The 23,896-nt window shown below is 37.6% G+C and overlaps 1 protein-coding gene across 1 annotated transcript in view; it reads left to right on the top strand.

The window, feature by feature from the left end:
- The first annotated feature begins 4,644 nt into the window (after positions 1 to 4,644).
- Positions 4,645 to 23,896, top strand: part of LOC127429564 (TNF receptor-associated factor 4-like) — a 57,937-nt gene continuing 38,685 nt past the window's right edge. The window contains exon 1 of the mRNA XM_051678684.1: positions 4,645 to 5,097. Coding sequence (XP_051534644.1) covers positions 4,955 to 5,097 — 143 coding nt within the window. The 5' untranslated portion in view covers positions 4,645 to 4,954. The remainder of the gene's footprint in view (positions 5,098 to 23,896) is intronic.

Raw genomic sequence — 23,896 nt, 5'->3', positions numbered from 1 at the left:
TGAACATGATCAGAGCTGGATTCTTTGATTTATAGAGCTATTTTTGGCTCTACCAAATACACAGGTTACATAATCAGATATGGACAAATATATAACCCCACCCCCCAATAATTGATATCCTTGTTGCTGTTCTGCTGCAGTTCATTATGCACTGCTGTCTAATTGTCATTAAGTTGTTGCAGGAATAACATAAAGGTTTTAAAAAAGTTTAATTTTTTAGTGTGCTCAGTAGTCTAACACCGCTCGTCATTGTCATATGAGGTAGCCAATCAAATCGATGAAGGCGGGACTCAAATTTAAGAAGCTGAGCGGAAACCTCATGGATAATCCTAGCGCTGTCCATCAGCAATCAGTTCAGGTTAAGAGTGTTTGTGTCATGTGAGATGTAAATATTTAACTAAACATGATACATTTGACATCTGTTTTATGATTAAAATGTACCGACCGACAGTAATTTCCAAGGGTGCAAACTATTTTCCATTTGGCGAAATTCGTCATTTTGAATTGAAAATATTTCATGTACAGAATGTTATTCGGATGTCATTAATAATTGTGAATGTGAAAACATTAACGGAGCAGTTTTCAGCGAATCAGGTTTAAGACAAAGAGTGAATGTGTGTATATTATAAAGGATATTAATGAATGTGGCTGTCTGGCAGGCTTTTAAAGTAGCTTTTTAGAAAATTCCCTTTGTCTAAGAAAATGATCTATAACACAAAGTAAAGCGTTTTCACCCTCAGATCAGAACTACAACATGGTAAGACCTGTGACTTGTGACTTCTATTGTGTTTTTAGGTTTTGGCAAGGAGCATGTCATATATTTTAATGCAAATATTATTAGGTAATAATTTACAATCCATTTAAGATTTACTAAATAATTTATTTGTCTTTAATTAATTCTGAATTTTTTACAGCATCTCCTAAGAGTCTTCTTTTAAAAGAGACCATTTTATTTTGAGCATGTCCTTGTCAGTTTGTGCTCAAAAAATGAGCCACCAGTTAAAGGAGTAGTTCACCTAAAAATGGAAAATGTACTTTTACTCACTCATTTACTCACCCTTATGTTGTTTAAATCCCATATGCTGTTACTTTTTCTTATTTTAAGCAGCTCTATTCCATAGAATTACAGTTAATATTGAGCAGGAGCTCTCAAGCTTCATAAAGGACAAATAATATAAAGCACTATTAAAGGTTCAGTATAAAGACATCATAACAGTAGTCCATATGATAAGTGCATTATATTCCAAGCTTTCTGGGGACATACAACAACTTTGTGTAGTATGGACTACTTTTATGATATTTTCATGATGATTTTTTTTCCTCTTTGGACCTTGACAGCAGTGGTCAATATGAAGTGTTTTTATATGTATAAGCGCAGCATTAGTATTCTTAAAGAAAAGATTGTGTTAAGATTGTACTGGGAGGAAAAAACAATGAGGGACAACTTGAGGACAGTAAATCATTTTGTGTATTTTCTTTTTGCTAACCAGCTGACACAGTCAAGTCATTTTACAGATACATGAGTGATGAATAGAAATTAATATTATATTCGTCTTTTCTTTGGGACAGCACAAAAAAGAAAGAAAAGATGACTGAAACAGGCAAACTGCCAGCAATGTAGGGACAGTGTTTATCTTGTACTGTGTGAACTTAAAAAAAAAAAAAAACATCATTTAAAACCAAAAAATATCAAATTTTGGTCGCATTTAAAAAACTTTAATGCATTAAAAGCCTTTATTCAGAAAATTATTTCATTTACCGCATTTACTATTTTAAAGGACCGAGGACACCCTACCCTCAAAATGGTGTGTTCAAGACATGGTTACTGCCTTGAATGTACATAACCTACTCTGTAAATGATTTAGGTTGTTTTGACAGTATTATTGCTGTATTTCCAATTGCATCTTACTGTAGATGCTGTTTACAGAATGTTACTGTCAATTTAGTTGTTTTTACAGTATTATTGCTGTATTTTCCACCATGCCTTGCTGTAGAAACTGTTTACAGTATGTTACTGTCAAACTGAGCTGTATTCTTTAGGAAAACAATTAGTGGGAAAATAATTACAGTAATTGTCTTTTAAATTGCATGAGAACTGGCCCAATCTCAAACCTGCACATATACAATTTAGGGAAAATTTGTGGTATTATTCAGTGATCTATTATCAAAAAGATGAAACTCAGGAGATGTCTTCTCTGCATTGGATTTACACATACAATTGCATAAAAAGTAGAACTGTATGGGAATGCACCTGGCAACCTATGAACATTGAGCCTGCACTCGACTCTTTGTCACTTCAGCCTTGAGAGGAGCAGAAGCAAAGCGATCTCTTTTCTACTGAACCAGGTGAGCACCAAAAATCGCACAAAACATCTTTTAGCAGTTTACAATCATTTTTCAAACATTCATCATTTGACAATGAAGATCTGTACGTAATTTTAGCTTTGTAACTATAAAGTTTACGTTCTCAAACAGATACTAGCATTAGTTATAATGGCCATTCTATTTAGTACTGAAGTAAACACTTACAAGTTTTGAAGTAACCAACCAAATTACCTTATCTGAGAACAAATGTTGTTTTTACACCAGTCGAACATGTGCAACTCATTGGATGCTCCGTTTTTGTGTGTGTGTGTGTGTGTGTGTGTGTGTGTGTGTGTGTGTGTGTGTGTGTGTTTAATTTTGTTTTATTTTATTTGATCTGCGGTGTTACACCGGCCACTTTATTTGTGTAAATGTTTTGCTCTGAATTTTATTCAGTATGTATGTAAGTAACTTCTATCTCAGTCCTTTCTGAATAATACACAACCTTGATAGTTGAGAGTGTATTTTCTCCCTTGTAGCTTACAGTATATGTCATGTTGATATAAAAACAAGACTGAAGTTACAAGATATGAATTGATTTTTGTATTTTGTTCTCTAGGTCTGGACATGCAAAGAATTGGAGAGTGTTATTTTAGTTATTTGGACATCTGGTGAACTAAATATTGAAGTTTTTGAATGGACTTTTATGTGTGTAGTCATAATTTACGTTTATGAGTAACATTTATGTGATATTTGAGTGCCATTGTGTTATAAATGTTCTGTTTGCAAAAAGGCCTCAATTGTTTCATTCTTTTTTTTTTTTTTACTTGTAATAGATAGAAGTTTGTTACTCTAATATTGTGCTTAATGTGGTTAGTTATACGGTATGGACACTGCAATTTAATATACAACATACAAACAATTACTGTAATTAATTTGACAGTACAACACATACTGTAAATCATTATACAGTAATTTTACTGTGGTATGGAATGCAGCAGCCTGCTGGCTATTTGTTGCCAGTCAGTTACTGTTGATTTTACGTCAGTTATTTTACAATGTATTAATACCATTCAGATTGTGCTCTGTTGTACTCTTTTGTATAAAAACAGCTAGACTGAATTTGATTGGAAAATAAGATCTTTATGTAGTGTTGTAAACAAAGTAGGAGTATTTAAGAGTTTTCAAGATGTGAAACTGGAGAAAATGCATTAGATTACATTGCGATACGCACACAAATGCATCTACACATAAACATTTTAATAGATGCTTTTGTGTATTTTTGTGGCCAAAAATACATTACTTTAAAATATACTTGAACACTGAAACCTTTTGGATATCATTTAAACTAAATAAACCATATAATTAATCAATTAAATATGAATCAATTATTATTATTATCATAAATGATATGAAAGTGCTGCTAAAGTCTCAGATAAATGCCATCAACACTGCATGATTCGCACAAAGCTCTTGGGTCCATCTTGCGATGATGTAATTCATGGGCAATACGTGTCGTGATGCTATACGTGATGATGTCATTGTCCAGTTACCACGCTTTCCCGTGAACACCATATTTAAGGACGGCGTGCTATATATATATATATATAAATAAACGATCAAATAAATTACACCAATTAGGCTAAAAGGTTTTTGTTGTTGTTTTTTTGACGTAATGTCTCTTGGCATTGCTCGCCGATAGAGGGAGTCATTTCACATACAAACAACAGTCCCCAACCTTTTGTTTCCAATAATCCAGTTAATTTATATGCACGCTTTGATCATTGAACTCTAGATTTTATTTAAAAAAGAAAGAACGTATACACCTTGTGCATCTTATTTTCACAACTAGTGTTTACATTAGTTTTTTGTATGCTTTTGGAAAGATGTTTTTTTAGTGAAAGATCAAATGCCATTTTAAACTGCAGTACAACCCATAGAAAGGACTGCAAGTCTATCCCTCTAAACTGTTTTCATCCCCGTCAAACGTTTAATTTGACGCTAAACTGAAAGACTGTTTCAAAGTTTTTATTCAATAGTCACTATTGACATCCTGAATTATCAAAACAAAGAGAAAACAACACAATTAGCCTACATGTGCAGCTGCGTTGTTAAAATAATGGACAGGAATATAACTTAACGATAGCGATACAACTCCACTACAGAAGGCTACTTACAGTCTGTATTAATACTTTAAATAAGCTTGCCTTGCTGATTTCTTAAGGGCCGAGAGAGCATACACTATATATATAGAGAGAGAGAGAGATTTAAATTAGGCTCTTACCTCATTGAGAGTGGGCGGGGCTTTATATACCTAAACAGATGAGATTCGAGCTTTGTCAGTGTGATCAAGACGTGCAGAGAGGCGCGCGTTCATCATTTCGGTTCATCAAAGCGCACGAGCGCTTCATTGACAGGCTCTTATACAGATAACCCGTGGCTTTAAACTGTCGTCCTGAAGCTGGATCGAGCCTGGTTGCTCGAAAGTGGAAGCTGAGAAGGAACAATACCGAGAGAGCTTGTGTATCGTTGACAAGTGAATATCAATTTTCAGACCGAGCCCGTCTTCTGTTGACAGCGCCTTACCAAGCGTCACTGCAGAGGAAAACAGACGCCAGTTTCTCTCGGCGCTTAATATAACACAAAAGCAATGCCGGGCTATGACTACAAGTTCCTCGAGAAACCCAAGAGACGCTTTCAGTGTCCTCTGTGTAGCAAAGCGATGAGGGAACCCGTCCAAGTTTCCACATGTGGACACAGATTCTGCGACACCTGTCTGCAGGAATTTCTCAGGTAAGAAATCACCTTTGACAACATATTTCTTGCGCGTGAAGAATGACGCGTGACAACAACAACAGTGGAGTGATGCATAGGATATGACAGACAACCATATTCTGCCATTTTTGGCAGTAGGGATGGATAAACACTAAAGTGTGTCATAGTCTCACAACATGACAGAGAGTTGACATTTTTATAGATGCCCGTAGGCCCTCGTTTGACTTGGCAGCCAGTAGGAGACTGGGAATGTCGTGTATGCAAATACCTTTTAAATGAAGTTAGTTGCTGTTGTGTCCGGAGGTAAACACAGATGCATGATGGGAGGGAATGCTGCACTAACCAAATAGAAAAAGCAAAGGTGACAGTTCGGGTAATCTGTTTAAATCCTGGTATCAAAAGAAGCACTTTAAAGCAATAGTTCCCCCCCAAAAATAAAAATGTTCTCATCATTTACTCACCCTCATGCCATCCCAGTTATATATGACTTTCTTTATTCTGCAGAACACAAAGACTTTTAGAAGAATATCTAAGCTCTTTAGGTCCATACAATGCAAGTGAATGGTGGCCAGAACTTTGAAGCTCCAAAAAGCACATAAAGGCAGCGTAAAATTAATCCATATGACTCCAGTGGTTAAATCCATATATTCTTAAGTGATATGATAGGTGTGTATGAGAAACAGATCAATATTTAAGTCTTTTTTTTTTCTTTTTTTTTTAACTATAAATTCCACTTTCATCAGCCTTCCTAAGCGCTCTTCTCTCCTAAGAGTTTTTCCTCTTTTTGTTTTTGGGGATTCACATTCTTCATGCATATCGCCACCTACTGGACAGAGAGGAGAATTCATAGAAAAAAAGGACTCAAGTATTGATGTTTCTCACCCACACCTAACATATCACTTCTGAAGACCAGGATTAAGAGAAGTACATTTGAAGTAAGTTTGGAGCAGAAGAAATAGAAATAAACCTTGTGTAAATTGTCAGCTTTACGCTAAGCTAAAATGCGATTTCTAGCCATTTTACATGCACATGTTACCAGGCATGATCATATTTGTTTATCAAGAAAATTCATGTTGGATCATAATTTATTTTTTCTAGTAAGACCTTTGATATTAGGGCAAAAATCGTATTCTTGATGATAATTTCTGTATTGTTTTCCTGTAAAAATATCTAAAAATCCTTAAAACATGATTAATTTGATATATCTTGTTTTAGAAACAACACTGCATAAGATATTTAGGTTTTTCAGAGAATGTATTTTTAACGTGTATTTTTAACTTAATGTACTGGCAGAGTTTTTATAGTTAAAACAAGTGAAAAAATCTACCAGTGCTGAAGAAGTAATCCAAAGTATTTAGAATACGTTACTGACCTTGAGTAATCTAACGGAATATGTTACAAATTACATTTTACAGCATGTATTCTGTAATCTGTAGTGGAATACATTTAAAAAGTAACCCTCCCTACCCTGATTGTACCATTGTGAAACACTCTTAGGATGAAAGATCATAGAAACACAAAACAAGTGGGACAGCCTTCTCAGTCTTTGTGGCAGTAGAGACCCTGAGATCTGGCCCTGTCTGTCATTTTGACCCGAAGCACAGCACAGGGTTCTTTGAAGAGGGGCCTGTCTCACATGTTGGATTAGGAAGGGATTCCTTTATTGGAATCAGGGCCATTATGCCAAAAGACTGGCGGAGCTTTCGTTCAGCACTAATTTGTGCTGCAGTCACTAAGTTTTATTTGCACAGGCGTGTATGCATATGTATGTTCTGTGAAAATGCACAGAATATTACACCTTGCCATTCACCTTTCAGTATGAAAAGATCAAATTATTCTAACGTAAAGGCTTGGAACTTACTGAACATGGTACAATTGATTTTTTTTTAAACACTTATTAGATTAATATTTTATGTCAAAGCTGATATGGGCAGAACAGGGAACATGAGAGCATGAATCAATTTTATTTATTTGTTTATTTTTATACATCAGGTCAGTTCAGTTTTTTTTTTTTTAGCAACCACAACAGTTTTGTCACGATACCACAGTTTCAGTAGTCGGTACCGATACCAGTGAATTATCATGGTTCCAATTTACCAATTTCGATTCCACGGCAAAAATACAGTATGTTAATAAGGTTGTGCTATTGAACACGCTCCTTTAGTCTATTTAAAAGGTTACATTTCAGTGTAAATAATAAATTAAAACAAGTGCATGTTTCCTTCAAATGTTTCTTCAAGTATTCATTGCTTAAGTGTTTTTAAATAGGGCCCTACTGAAATCCGTTATATGTTTTTCCAAATCCTGTTTTCCTTTTTGGAAAAAGAACAATTAGTTTAACAACATACCATTGCATTTTTGTTTTACCAAACTTTATTATTATTATTATTTATTAATCAATTATATTTATCATTATTATTATTACTGCTTCTGAATATTACATTTTACTTTACAGTTGTTATACTGTATAGTTCTGTCACAATTTCATCTCATACAATGCGCATGATTCTAATGTCTGTAGAGTTTCAGTGTGTATTAGTATGAGCGGTCGGCTTCACACATTCATTTAAAGCATGCAGCTCATGCAGACTAAGACTGCAGCCTTTCGTGGTTTAATAATCACACTAGGACATATCACAATTTTAATTTGATTAATTGTGCATTCATTTTTCTCCAAATATGTCAGATACCAAATATAACCATTATCAGAAAATGTGTTATTCAGACAGCATGCAGGTATCAAATTGAGTTGGTGCTTGGTACTTCTGGTACTGCAGAAATGGTGGTATCGTGATATCTTTTTTTTATTTTAGTATCGACTTTGTACTGCAGTACTAGTACTTTTTACATCTTTTAGGATTTGTTCACACTTGTAGTTTGGTTCTCTTATTACCAAAAAAGATAATAATACATTTAGTCCTGGTTCGCTTAACGTTCACACTGGCTTTTTTTAACACTGAACCTAACGATACGACAAAAGGCATCAGGAAAAAGTCACAACCTGATTGGACAGCTATTATGACGTATATTTTGCGACGGAACTTGCTGAACATCCAAAACAATGCTGGCTGCTGGGCGAAATGCGCTCGTTAGATTTATAAATGTATATATGGTGGTATTTTTACCAGCTGAGAACAAATGAAGAGCTAATAAAATGTGTAAAGGAGTCAAAACAGCAGCAGGAGTTCCTCTGTTGCACACACAAACAAAGATATGCTGCAAAGACGGCTGACGGCGATTCCGATGCCTGTACCGAACTGTAATGGGCAACATAGCTCCTATTAAAGGCAAATTACTTCCTGTTATTGGTCCGTTTAGACATCTTTGGTCCATGTTGCGTTCATATATCAATCGAGCCACACCAGAGTTCGTTTGGAAGCGGAGTGAGACCCACTATTCAGGCGGTCGCGGTCCGCTTGTTTGGTGCGCACCAAGGTTCGGATTGCAGCGTTCACACTTGTTCAAATGAACCGCACTAACATAGCAATCGCACCGGAGTTCGTTTTAATCTAACCAAACCTGCCAAGTGTGAACACACCCTTAAAGTCACAATGCGATAACTGTGCGAAACTTCCCTGCTGTTTTAAAATAGGCCAAAAATCTTCTTTGCTTTTTCTACACTGTAAACCCTAAAGTTGTCATTACTGTAAAAAATCAAGTTGTCTTAAGTATTACTTGAAATGTCAAGTTTTGGATTCATAACTCAAATATTTAAGTTTATTTAACTTATTTTTCTTAAAAAAAACATTGACTTAAGATTTGAAGCGTTAATAACTCAAACTACTGAGTACAAAATTGAGGCTAGGGGGAATATCCACAAATCCCTTGCTGCTTGAATGATGTTTCCTTGGTCAGAGGGAACAGATTGGGGAGTTTAAATAATTATTATTAAGAATTCATAGATGTTTTAGCTCTTTTGTTGTATTATTTATGCTTTGTTGCAAATAGATGTTTGGTGTAATGTCACCATTAGGGCGATCTGTGTCTTTTTGTTCAAGTTGGACCCAACAGCTGAAGTGCATATATGCATTTCTGTAAATAATTATTTAATAACTGACCTAGAATCAGTAATCATCTTTATTTGAGCTGTGCTGTTGTTTGATCTAAAATTGAATCAATTCAATTAAAATGTACAATAGTAGAAACAACAATATTTAAATTAAAATCTTAGTTAAGTCTACTTGCATGTAGTTAACTCAAATATTTAAGTTCACTCTACTTGAAAACCAAGTTAACATAACTTAAATACTCAAGTTTTGGGAGACCCCATTACTCAGTGGAATTGAGGGAACGAGTGTACTCAATCAAACGAGTGCAATGAACTTATTAGGGTTTTCAGTGTACATATCTAAACAGGTTTTGTTTCTTCTCTGCCTGCTTGTTGTGGAATATAAACAGGATTTTTTTTTTTTTTTTTTTTTTTTTTTTGCTGATGCTCTGTTGCAAGTTAAGCAGTCTCTTGGCAAGTTTGCATCTTTCTCAGACTCTAGTGAATGCTGGTCCACTATAGTTAAAGAGACTATATGTTTTGGAGAGAGGGAGGAAGAGGGAAGTGCATGATGCATTTTGCCTAAGGCTCTGTGTTTTTGTTTATGTACTATTCTCAGAACTTGCTCAAAGTAAATCTTTTTTTTCACACCTGCTTATGAAAGGATTCTTCCAGAAGCAAGAATACATATTTTAAGACTAAATGAAGCCCGACAAAACTTGGAAGTCAACAGGTCGTTAGTGTGTCATGGAGAAAGAATGTGATCTTTTCTTTCTTTGTAACCAACGTTTTATTTGAAAGACTTTTGTCACCAACTAATAAGTGACTTATTTAACACTTGTTAAAGATACGCCTACAGTAATTAAAGGTTACTGTTTTTGCACCTCAAAGACTACATATCCTGTAAGACTCATACAGAATAGCATTAATGACTCCATCCACAGTCATTACATTTATAAACTGTATTCTTGACAAATTACTCTCCATTCAAGTTTTACTTGATTCATTGGAGTAGTTTGCATTGAACTTCAATAAATCAAACTGACACCAGTTGAATTGATCTCTGAACATTAGATTAGACATTACTTGTGCTGATTCTTATAGCTTACATTTGGAATTGAACATGTTTCAAACAAACATTTGTGTATATCATGATGATCATGATCAAGACCCCCACAAATTAAGATTTTTAAAAGAATATCTCAGTTCTGAAGGTCCATACCTTGCAAGTGAATGGGGACCAAAACTTTAAAGCAGGCATGAGGGTGAGTAAATGATGAGAGAATTTTCATTTTTGGGTGAACTATCACTAAAAATACAAAAGAAAATATTTCGCCAGCTCACAAGGCAACACGTGTAGGATAAGTCTGTGCTTTGTTGGCATAGCGTGATAACTGCCATGTGTATTATCCATTTTTGTGTACAGTACACATTCAGAGTTATTCCATCTGTCATTACAGTCAGCCTCTGATCAGTTCAGACCTGCCATTTGCATTGGGAAATTTTGCCATATGCGTGAGAGTTTACATCTGCCATGCTCTTGCACAACAAATCCCAGCTATGAATCACCATCTGCTGCATTTGAACCATAATCAGAAAACACCTCCAGCTACTTCAGCTTAAGTCTTACCCTACATGCACACCTATAGACTCACCCTTCTAAATTCAGTTTCAAATTAATTACCTGAATCATCTCAATCAAACTTCGTTCACTGAAGGTTTGTCCCATGTATTTTGGCATGGCAGCATGCATTGACTTTGGTCTGCCATTGGTCTAAACAAATAATTGCATTGTAAATGGAGTGTGTTTCCACTGAAAGAGGAATGTGTGAGGAAGGCGGTTATCTCTCGACCCTCAGGGCCTATCACTCTGGCAATCAATTGAGTCACATGACCATGTCACTAATGCATTATAGCAGAGATTATTTAGCAGAGATGGGCCACTTCTATTAAAATGAATGGGAGAAATTGGAATGCTAAACCAAGGAGCTCTGAGCGGTCAACGGATGAGGAAAGGAAGTCCTGCCTTACAGTTAAAAGAACCAATCACCTTTAGATACAGATATCACCTGTCAATCAACTCTAGAATGTGCATGCGCATTAGCTATACAAGCTGGGAATTGGTTTTTTATTTTTTTTATTTTTTTATTTTTTATGTAATATGAGGTAAAGAAGCACAATTTATGATACCAGTGTTGTCAGGTTTTATTGCTGATTTGAAATAAGTTCTTTGATCATAATCTTGACCAACCGTTTTTTTTAGATTTTGGTCTTTCTCCATTCAGGTAAGTAGGAGCTGCACTGGCATGACTCGAAATAGCCTCCCGAGTGCTTTCCAAAGATGGCTGACAGTGGACTGACTTGCTAGAAAGACTTTGATTATAGGCGAATCTTGCACTAAGGGCATTTGGTTCACTGCCATCACACAAAAGAAGTTCTCATAATATGGGCTAACCTCTCTTAACGCACATACAAGGGTGCACGTTATGTGATAAAGCTACATTTAGGCCCGATAGACAAGTAGAGCCAAATATGCTCCTGGTCTGGAAAAGATGAAGGGCTTTGTTTGTGAGAAAGTGGTTATTGGTTTGTTATGCCACAAGAATGTTCATGTATTTAGTAGTGGTTGACTGATATATCGCTGAGGCTGATAAATCGGTTGATATTCTGACTTCTGTAATTATCGGCATCGGCCGATTTGTTTCTTGAGGGTGCCAAAAATCACCTGCTTGCATGTGAAGTGACTGAGACGTGTAAACGACCAGTCACGGTTCGTTTTCTTAATTATTGTAAACAATATTCAGCATTATACAGTATATAGTATATTAATATGGCACTATCATTAAACCCCTGTAAACTTTAATTTTCTCTCACGCAGTCAGAGCAGATCACTCTCATGCTTCAAACGGACATTCAGTTCCTCGTGCTGAAAAGGCACATCTCTCTCCCACTCCTGGTGCTCCCTTTATTACATTGGCTTTTCTGTTTCAGTTTCAGCCGAACTCATCATACAGCACCTGTGGCTGCTAGTGTGCAATCATTTTTTAGAGCTCCCTGTGTGCAATGAAGTGATTTCCATTTGCATGCCCGTGGTACGTAGGCATAGGACGTTGTGCACAATGGATAGAATAGATGCTAAAATAGTTTTTAAAAAGTCCAATCTCCACTATGTGCATCGACAAATTTTTATAATTTAACATAATATGATAAACCATTACACCCCTAATGACAATGCATAGCACTCTTAAATATTGGGTAAAAACACATTTGTAATTAGATTTAAATTTTTATTTATACTTAGTACTGAATTTTACATACAATCTTTTATAGTAAACATTTCTATAGTCAGCAGATGCAGCTGATTCCCATAGAGTTAGATGTTAGCATTGGCATAGCTATCTTGTTAGCAATTGGCTAAGCACAACAGTACATAGGCCTACGCACACAAATATTGGGTGAAATAACCAATTTTCAATTAGATTTGAACTTTTTATTGATACTTTAAGTATTGAATGAAATATATACACATTTATCCACCTTATTTTGCAACGCAGAAGTAAGCAAACACCTGCGTTTCCGGCAAGTGTAACAAGCCACTTTTCCACCATCGGGCCGAACAGTTCTGAGCATGGTACTGAATGGTTACCTTAGCATTTCTACTGGAGCACTGTTCGGCACGACACAATTATAAACCATTCTCGGCATGGAATTCTCGGCATGAATAGCTAACCGTACTCAACCGTTCTCAACCGTGCTGGTGGGATGGCTTTAGTATGTGGCGACTTGTTTATTGTATCTTCATGATTTTATTATGACGTATAACTAGTATTGTAGACTACATTTATTTTTCTACATGCCTTTTTCACCAGGGAAGTAGATTACTAGCTCTTTAAAACTCAAAATACATCAATATATTCTCATATACTATTATACTATTTCATATAATACTTATATAGTATTTTGTCATAAATATCTTTTTTACCTAGTCTGGGAGCTTTTACTTCTCTGTATGTTCGTGTCCGGTGGTAAACACAAGCCCTCAGCAAATGATGGTAATCCTCGCGCCTTTTTCTCTTTACCTTCCTTTTTGCAACATGGTCCATGTCTTTGCTGTTTGTTAGCAGAGTAAAACCAGGGGAAAAGCAGTCCTAAAAACCGGAATATGCAATCATCCGCCGCAGTGCGCTGCACTCGCTCCAATATTTACCTCTCACAGCATCGCCAAAAGACAGATCTGTTACATACCACAGTGGAAAAGGAAACCATAACCATGCCAGCTGGCCCAGATCGGCACGGAACGGGACAGTTTTGCGGTTTCAGCCCGACGGTGGAAAAGCGGCTGAAGTTCCACTGTCATTGTGGTCAATGTAAATAACTAGAAGGATAATAAGACCAGTATTTAGTGATAGGGGCTTATAAACTATCACACAACCACAGGATGTGAAGCAGAATAATATCCTAATGTCAGACACTTTTATAATGTCGCATTAGTAAAAGAGTACCTGTAAGTATTCACCTGTTGCTGTGCATTATCGAAGAGACGATAATAAAATCTGTTTCTTACTTTACCGAGAGTGTGACGGTGCAGTTTTTTAATGTCTCCATGTAAACCTCCATTCATATTTATCTGCAAAACCTCCAATGTTGCCTTTATTTATATATTTCAAAAGGCAATCAGCACCTGATCTCGCATTCATTCTGCATTTGCAACAGCGTGGGATAAAACGATGGCAAAATGATCGGTCAAACTATTTGTGCTACAAACCATGAAAACCATTTTAATGAAAATAATGGTTAATGATAATAAAATGGTGACGTATATTGCCAGCTTGCAATATAAAACAACATAATGCAGTATTTTTGTGTGGCTAAAATAGCTGGAGGTGGCTTATTCCCGAAGAGGTCCACATTCAAGGTGGATAATGGCGCCGCCCTAGTCATGCTGAAAAATAAGGTGGATAGTCAACATTTCTCTCGATTGTTGTCAGCTATCTTGGATTATTCTTTTGACTGAAATTGTCAGTGCATTCTGAGATTGCTTTCTCTGTGAAGGATAAATGCGATTCTGCCTTAGAATTTGACTATGATATCTTAAAAGGCACCATAACGTTGCTGCCTACCTTTTGGAACAGACTATGATGCCTTAACATGCCATCTTGCCTAGGTAGGCAGCTCAGTAAGTATCTAGCTTTAAACACACATATACAGCAGTTCTATTCTCTATAAAGCTTCGGTCTTTAGTCACATTTTCTCAAACAGAATGTCTTTTCCTAGAGAGGCTGAATAGCTCTGTGTCTTCTATTCTCTCAAGACCTCCAACATTCTCTTGAGGGGCAATGGTCTGTAGCATGTGCACTCTGAAGCTGCAACGGAAGGATGGATTTAACCGGGATAGAAAGAGGTAACTGGTGACGGGCAAAGTGGGAAAAGAAATATTGACTTCTTTCCAGCTAGGGCCATCTGTGTGCACAGCATCTTTTTTACATTAAAGCTCAGTGAATGACCCTCTGTCCATTGAGAAACACAGAGGAGCCTCTTTAGCCTGTCACAGATAGTGAGTATTTCTCTGAGGAATTGGTGCTTTAAAGGAAGCATTGGTGCCAGGGAAGCCCGGCAGGGCAGGGTAGTGTAGGGCAGCTGGGAGACTGTGTTCTCTTCAGGACTCAGGCCATTGAGGCTCATGAATGGTGACTGGGCATCCTCTGTTACTTCCTGCTCAGCCTTATCAAAGACCCCCACATCCTCTCACAGGTGGCACAGACCATCTTTGTCAAGAATAAGCAGAGAACGAAGCTCAACTTGAGACTTGAGTTGCAAATAATTAGAATTGAGACTCGACTAAAGCCAGTCGCACACTGGATGAGAAGCGCCATATCGCGGGTAGGACAATACAGTTATACATATAACATATACAGTTGAGTTAAACATATACAGTTGAAGTCAGAAGTTTACATACACCTTAGCCAAATACATTTAAACTCAGTTTTCACAATTCCTGACATTTAATTGTAGAAAATATTCCCTGTCTTAGGTCAGTTAGGATCACTACTTTATTTCAAGAGTGTGAAATGTCAGAATAATAGTAGAGAGAATTATTTATTTCAGCTTTTATTTCTTTCATCACATTCTCAGTGGGTCAGAAGTTTACATACACTTTGTTAGTATTCGGTAGCATTGCCTTTAAATTGTTTAACTTGAGTCAAACGTTATGGGTAGCCTTCCACAAGCTTCTCGCAATAAGTTGCTGGAATTTCTGCACATTCCTCCAGACAAAACTGGTATAACTGAGTCAGGCTTTTAGGCCTCCTTGCTCGCACACGCTTTTTCAGTTCTGCCCACACATTTTCTATCAGATTGAGGTCAGGGCTTTGTGATGGCCACTCCAATACCTTGACTTTGTTGCCCTTAAGCCATTTTGCCACAACTTTGGAGGTATGCTTGGGGTCATTTTCCATTTGGAAGACTCATTTGTGACCAAGCTTTAACGTCATGGCTGGTGTCTTGAGATGTTGCTTCAATATATCCACATAATTTTTCTTCCTCATGATTCCATCTATTTTGTGATGTGCACCAGTCCCTCCTGCAGCAAAACACCCCCACAACATGATGCTGCCACCCCCATCCTTCACGGTTGGGATGGTGTTCTTTGACTTGCAAGCCTTACCCTTTTTCCTCCAAACATAACGATGGTCATTATGGCCAAACAGTTCAATCTTTGTTTCATCAGACCAGAGGAAATTTCTCCATGAGCACTTGCGAAATGTAGTCTGGCTTTTTTATGGCGGTTTTGGAGCATTGGCTTCTTCCTTGCTGAGCAGCCTTTCAGGTTATGTCGATATAGGACTCGTTTAACTGTGGAAATAGATACTTGTCTACCTTTTTCCTTCAGCATCTTCACAAGGTCCTTTGCTGTGGTTCTGGGATTGATTCGCACTTTTCGCACCAAACTACGTTCATCTCTAGGAGACAGAATGCGTCTCCTTCCTGAGCAGTATGATGGCTGCGTGGTCCCATGGTGTTTATACTTACGTACTATTGTTTTTACAGATGAACGTGGTACCTTCAGGCATTTGGAAATTGCTCCCAAGGATGAACCAGACTTGTGGAGGTCCACAATTGATTTCTGAGGTCTTGGCTGATTTTATTTGATTTTCCCATGATGTCAAGCAAAGAGGCACTGAATTTGAAGATAGGCCTTAAAATACATCCGCAGGTACACCTCCAGTTCAGTACACCTCCTATCAGAAGCTAATTGGCTAATCGTCTAAAGGCATGACATCATTTTCTGGAATTTTCCAAGCTGCTTAAGGCACAATTAACTTGGTGTATGTTAACTTCTGACCCACTGGAATTGTGATATAGTCAATTAAAAGTGAAACAATCTGTCTGTAAACAATTGTTGGACAAACTACTTGTCATGCACAAAGTAGATGTCCTAAACGACTTACCAAAACTATAGTTTGCTATTATTAAATCTGTGGAGTGGTTAAAAAATGAGTTTGAATGACTCAAGTGTATGTAAACTTATGACTTCAACTGTATCACGCACAGGATGCGTAGATGAGACGCAGGTGGCAGTCCAAAATTGTGAATCTAGTCACTATACAGTACATCCGGAAAGTATTCACAGCACTTCACTTTTTCCACATTTTGTTATGTTACAGCCTTATTCCAAAATGGATTAAATGCATTATTTTCCTCAAAATTCTACAAACAATACCCCATAATGACAACGTGAAAGAAGTTTGTTTGAAATCTTTGTAAATTTGTTAAAAATAAAAAACGAAAAAAATCACGTACATAAGTATTCACAGCCTTTGCCATGACACTCAAAATTGAGCTCAGGTGCATCCTGTTTCCACTGATCATCCTTGAGATGTATCTACAACTTGATTGGAGTCCACCTGTGGTAAATTCAGTTGATTGGACATGATTTGGAAAGGCACAAACTTGTCTATATAAGGTCCCACAGTTAAGTGCATGTCAGAGCACAAACCAAGCCATGAAGTCCAAGGAATTGTCTGTAGACCTCCAAGACAGGATTGTATCGAGGCACAGATCTGGGGAAGGGTACAGAAATATTTCTGCAGCATTGAAGGTCCGAATGAGCACAGTGGCCTCCATCATCCATAAATGGAAGAAGTTTGGAACCACCAGGACTCTTCCTAGAGCTGGCTGCCCGGCCAAACTGAGCGATCGGGGGAGAAGGGCCTTAGTCAGGGAGGTGACCAAGAACCCGATGGTCACTCTGACAGAGCTCCAGCGTTTCTCTGTGGAGAGAGGAGAACCTTCCAGAAGAACAACCATCTCTGCAGCATTCCACCAATCAGGCCCGTATGGTAGAGTGGCCAGAAGGAGGCCACTCCTCAGTAAAAGGCACATGACAGCCCACCTGGAGTTTGCCAAAAGGCACCTGAAGGACTCTCAGACCATGAGAAACAAAGATTGAACTCTTTGGCCTGAATGGCAAGCGTCTTGCCTGGAGGAAACCAGGCACCGCTCATCACCTGGCCAATACCATCCCTACAGTGAAGCATGGTGGTGGCAGCATCATGCTGTGGGGATGTTTTTCAGCGGCAGGAACAGGGATACTAGTCAGGATCGAGGGAAAGATGAATGCAGCAATGTACAGAGACATCCTTGATGAAAACCTGCTCCAGAGCGCTCTGGACCTCAGACCGGGGTGAAGGTTCATCTTCCAACAGGACAACGACCCTAAGCACACAGCCAAGATAACAAAGGAGTAGCTCCGGGACAACTCTGTGAATGTCCTTGAGTGGCCCAGTCAGAGCCCAGACTTGAACCCGATTGAACATCTCTGGAGAGATCTGAAAATGGCTGTGCACCGACGCTCCCCATCCAACCTGATAGAGCTTGAGAGGTCCTGCAAAGAAGAATGGGAGAAACTGCCCAAAAATAGGTGTGCCAAGCTTGTAGCATCATACTCAAAAAGACTTGAGGCTGTAATTGGTGCCAAAGGTGCTTCAACAAAGTATTGAGCAAAGGCTGTGAATACTTATGTACATGTGATATTTTTTATTTTTTATTTTTATTTTTTTTTAATAAATTTGCAAAGATTTCAAACAAACTTCTTTCACATTGTCATTATGGGGTATTGTTTGTAGAATTTTGAGGAAAATTATGAATTTAATCCATTTTGGAACAAGGCTGTAACATACAAAATGTGGAAAAAGTGAAGCGCTTTGAATACTTTCTGGATGCACTGTAGATAAAGTTACAAAGGTTTTTGTTGTTCTTCAAGAATGAACAAAGTGACATTGGCCTTGTTTACATGCACCCTCATAATGTGATTACAATGCGATTTAAGGCAATACAGCGATTATCATTACTCTGATTATAAGCAAAATCACAATATCATAATTGCAATATTCTGTTTACATGAGCAACAGTTTAATTGCAGTAAGATATGTGGAGTACTCCTGTTTTAATCCCTTTGTACTGGCATTTAAATGCTTTAATCACATTTCTTCCATTCTGACCAAAGTGCATCTGCGCCAGTGCTGCAGATTGATTGTTACGCTCAAGCATAGGTTCAAAAACATCATGAAACAGAAACTGCACTTACTTTGCGGCTGTTTTCCAGCAGTAGTGCTCCTCAACTGCTAAATATACAGCCCCACGGCAAAAGAAAACATATTTCCCAAGTTGTGAATGTCCGTTTGCAGTCTGAATTGAATGTTGGTGAGATAAAAAGACCATATACAGCAAAAAACAAAATAAATAGGGCAAGTAAGTCTTTCAAAGAATTTGTCCTCGCGGGCGGAACACAACAACATCCAGCACATGTATTCCAATTCACAAAAAAGTGACAATTATGAACTGATTATTTTTAGTCAATCAAAACAGACAGAGCAACCAGTGTAATCTGACAAACAAATGATTCTTATGAAGTGATTCTTTTTAGTGAATCAAAAGAGAAGGTGCATCCAGTGTAGTCAAAAATGACTCCTATTAACCGGTTCTTTTAATAAATCGTTCAAAAAGACTCACAAACTGACTGACTAATTTTCTTTATTTAAAGATACATATTTGCAACAAGATGTTTTTTTGTAATAATATTATTTTATAAAAAAAGCATAAAACATCACATTTCTCACTGAATAATCAGAGAATTGGCAAGTAGCATGTAAGTGGGATTGAAGAGGTTTGCCCAAATCATGTAAACATCTTAATCTAATTATTCCTTAATACTCTGATTCGCTATAATGTGGTTTGCTCTCGGTGGGGCGCGTGGTGAGTTGTGCGTAGATGCAAACCACACGTGAAGCCTCCACATGCGCTATGTCTCCACGGTAACGTGCTCTACAAGCCACGTGACAAGATGCGTGGGTTGACGGTCCACGAGGTCTTAGTGCGCACTGGGAATTGGGCATTCCAAATTGGGGAGAAAAAGGGGAGGAAAAAAAAAAAATATATATATATATATATATATATAAACATACTTGTAATTGAAAATACATTGTGTAGGCTATATGAAAGATACATATACACAATATATATATATATATACACACACACACACACACACACACACACACACACACATACTTTCATAGAAAATAATTTTAGAATGTGCCATTTAGTCAGCCAGATGTGTCCGGTGTGTGACCCGCTTTAGACTTGAAGCAATTGACCTGAGACTTAACGTTGACTTTAAATTAGAGAACTGTGTTCACCAAAATGTGTAAAATTGATTACTTTTCGAGAAGGTTTATAGAACTGTCTTGTAGTGTATTACCAAAAGGGATTTATGACTTGACTTAGGGGCTGTTCCCACCAAACACGTTTTTGCATCGTCACTCCCTTCACGCTGTTTTTCAATTGTTTTTCTATATCAACATGCATTAGATGGAAGTCATTCACAGTTGCAATGCATTGCACTGTGTATTCACAGTTTTTATTTTTTAAGAAGCCTTGTGAGGTGATGACATTTATTCCCATGGAGACCAACCAATCAACAAACAGAATTTCAAATCGATACAATACGAGCATCCAATTTTAGCTAGCCTCCAGTATCCAACACTGTATATTAAGAAAGGAAATACTAGTGAACAAATGTGGTTACTTATGCAATACAAATGACTGATAAATGTCTGTAACCTTTAATAACGTTTGTCTCACCTCCAAACCCTGGTGTTGTTGTTCTTCGTGGTACTCAAAAGTTATTTACCCCTTAAAATCATGGTTAGGTTAAAAGTCATACGGTTTTGTATGAGTTTGTAGGATTTCTTATGATTTTACCATCTCATATACTGTATTATGATTTGTCATGAGGCTGGTTTGGTTCAGCTTTTTGTAGCCCATTAGACTTGCCCTTGAAAGACTTGACTCTGTGTCAGAAACTTGTGAACATTTTGGAAAGGTCAGTGCTTCAATCTAATCCATGTACCCTGAAGGAGAGCTGAGCTGATCACACCTTTGTGTTTTTGCCAATACATAGTGGAGAGATGGTTAACAATAGGGTACTATTGATTGTCTTCCTGAAATTGACTTCGAATTCTAAAGAGCTGCCACTTCAGAAATTCCAATGTTTGCACAGCTTTTAGACAGCAGTCCAACAAATGAAATGGCCTTGGGTGCTACACTGTCCTAATCCATAAATATGTTTCCGCAACTACTGCTGAGAGGAAAAAGTCAACTGGAAATGTTCATTAGTCCTGTTAAGTCATGTAGATGACAAAAACAAGACTTGGTACGTCTAGAGAAGTGTGGCACGTGAGAGTCGGTTGACCTATGAAATTTACCACATCTGCAAGTTTTTATTGCAGCCGAGATTACGAATAGTGCTATGGGAACTGGGCGTGAGTTGCAATATCTTCATTGTGCTGTTCTTTATAGGGTCCAGAGTTTCAGATTTCATGCATTGTTTTCTCAGCTGAAAATCTTTGTTTTGGTGTGAATGAACTGAGATCAGAATCTATATGTGAATGATGTCATCAAAAGGGAACTTTTGGGAGTTTGTTATTAAAATTATGAACCCCAGCTCCAGCTGTGAACAGGAAATTATTGAGCAAAAGTTTTGCATCTGTTCCACACAGCTGCAAGTAATGGTAGGAGCATTCCCTCCTGGCATAGGGTGAGGTTGTTATTGAGAACCACTCTACGTTTCATTGCATTTAAATGTTTTGCATCAATGGTTCTTTGGTTCGAAGTGCTGTAAGGGTTCTGTGTTAATTAACGTTGTAGAGGGTGTTATTAGGAGCTAAAGGACTTGTTCAGTGAAGGTGACACAAAAAGTGGGTGAGCTCTTAACATTCTTCGTTGCCTGCTCCACTGCCCGCTTCAGATGTCCACCGTCTGCATGTGCATAGACAGCATTCCTTCGTGAAAGAGTGTGGTGTGTCATGGTCATGGACACTCATGGGTATTGCCATGTCTTACAAAAGGGGTTCATGAACACAGTTTGGGGAGACTCTGGGCATGCCCAAATATTAGAGTAGTCTTACTAGTTAGTCGTCTAAAATGTTGGTCTTAATTTTTTCAGTCAGTTGCATAAAAGCTAAGATCAGTGTAATTTAAGACCAAAATGTAAGACAGCACACCCCTAGGCTAACTTCTGTTAACACTCCATGTTGTCATGGAAAATAACTGTCAGCTGAGCCAGTGGGGGCTTCAGTTGAGGGATAGAAGGGGCCTGAGTTGAGACTTTGTAGAAGACTTTGACTTAAACGATGGTAACAAAATGTCATGTGTTTTTTTATTATTTATGTTAAAATCACTAAATGTGTTCATTAGAATCAATTTTGAAGCACTGGATTCCTCTAATAAGCAAATATTTTCAGCGAATGAAAACTGTATTGAGGTCCACTGTCGGCCTTTTTTTTTTTTTAAGCTGTTCAGTGTCTTACTTTTCCCGCAATGCAAATTAGACTGTCTTACTACAGACAACTGAGAGCTTGTTTTATGCAACAGGCTTTCTATGGCATCTTCAGCTATTCAAACTAATTGTTAGGCGCAGTCTAAAGTTAACGGCTATGTTTATGCAACCGGCCCCAGGTTGCTTTTACCTGGACCTATCAGAGAAGCTTTATCAGCCACAGTTGCATATTAAATGTGCTTGCTAGCTGGAATGCATTACTATAACTATTGCTCGTACTTGGGGTTAATTTGAATCATTCGTTTGGGAATTGGACTATACCGGGAGCAATGTATGTTAAATGCTATAGATTCAAATAAAGAACCTGGTAACTGGTAACATTGTATGTTTCAAGCAGTAGATTCAAAAAAAGAACCGGCTCATAAGAGTCATTTATTCGGGAATCAGTCTATGCAGGTAACGTTGTATGTTTCGTGCTGTAGATTAAAATAAAAATGCTCATAAGAGTCATTCATGTAGGAATCGGACTACACAGGTAACGTTGTATGTTTCACGCTGTAAATTAATAGAAATAACCTGCTCATAAAGGCCTCGATATAACTCCTACGAAATCAAAGAACGAACGGGTGTGATGTCATTTAGAACAAAATCTGGCCAAAAAGAAGGTGTTTTTGCATTCGTTTCGGTGGTTCGTAACAGCTCGCTGGGGCGAACTTTTAGGAAAAGTTCTATTCGACAACAAAACACCTTGCTGCCATTGGTCCACGTCATTGGTTGGTGTGACCTAGAGCTCCACCTAGCTTGATGCCAACAGCAAGTTCTGTTTATGTTGTTTAGTGAGTCAAACTGAGTCAACAGGAACACATCGGCATGTAGAGTTATTAGCGAGCAGGTGCAACTAACATACATCTGTATGATCATTCGCTTAAAGACATTTCCAAGTTCATGTCATGCGATTTTATTTTTATTTATTAGTCTACTAAAAGGAATCAAATCTTCTCAAATACTCTCAAATGCCCATTCACTCATGTGCCATCTGCAGCGAAAGCCATTCACACTAGGGCTGTGTTGATACATTCAAATATCGATATACCATGATAATTTCTCACAATATTGTATCAATACTTAGATTTATGTATCATGATATATCGTGAATTTTAAGTGCAGTCAGAGATGCTTCTATGAGGCATGACAGAGACAAACTGATCCTGGAGGATTCACGGTCTCTCTCACGGAAATGCTGGATTCACACATCTGTCTAAAGTAAGATATGCCCATGATTATTCCTTTTTCTTTATTCTGAACAGGATCACTTTTATACACTTATCTTTGCAATTGTACCAGTGCCCTTATAAATCACAATAAGAGTGTAACCGGTGCATATAATGGCTGTGTATAGCTTGATAGCACATTAGTGTCAATAATTCAGAATATAAACAAGACAAATAAAAATGTTTCTACTTCATATATATTACTTTAAATCATAATCGAGCTTCTTTTACTGACCTCATGTGAATTGTACTCATAGAATGAGGTGTAAAGTCATTGATCACACATTTTAGTTTAACACATTGGTTAAGGTTTTACATGTAGCGTCCTCAGGGGCGTAGATTCTGGGGGGGGGAGATGGGGGTGGAAGGTAACACCCCCCCCAATAATCAAAACAAGCAAGTACAACCCCCCTCCCCCCCAATATTCAAGCCAAATCTACGCCCTTGAGCGTCCTCCTATTTAAATGTACTTCTAACTGCCTCCCTCAGTGGTGTGGCGGGTGTCTAAATGTTCGGAAACAGTAAAACGTTGCTTGGCTGTTTAGAACTTCTTTTTACCCCTGAATGAAAAGGAACTTCTCCGGAAGTATATCAAGGCTTTAAGGGTGCCGCTGAGTGGTAGTGTAGGAAACAGTATCAGAGTATTGAACTGAAAATTATTTGGTTCTGTTTTTTTTCTGGTGAGTTTTGCACGGCCAAGCACCACTCACATTTTCTTCA

This window comes from Myxocyprinus asiaticus, chromosome 39 (genome assembly GCF_019703515.2).
Source record: "Myxocyprinus asiaticus isolate MX2 ecotype Aquarium Trade chromosome 39, UBuf_Myxa_2, whole genome shotgun sequence".
In the NCBI taxonomy this organism is placed as follows: Eukaryota; Metazoa; Chordata; class Actinopteri; order Cypriniformes; family Catostomidae; genus Myxocyprinus; species Myxocyprinus asiaticus.
Note: the sequence above shows the minus strand (reverse complement) of the source record. Positions and strands in the feature narration are given on the sequence as shown.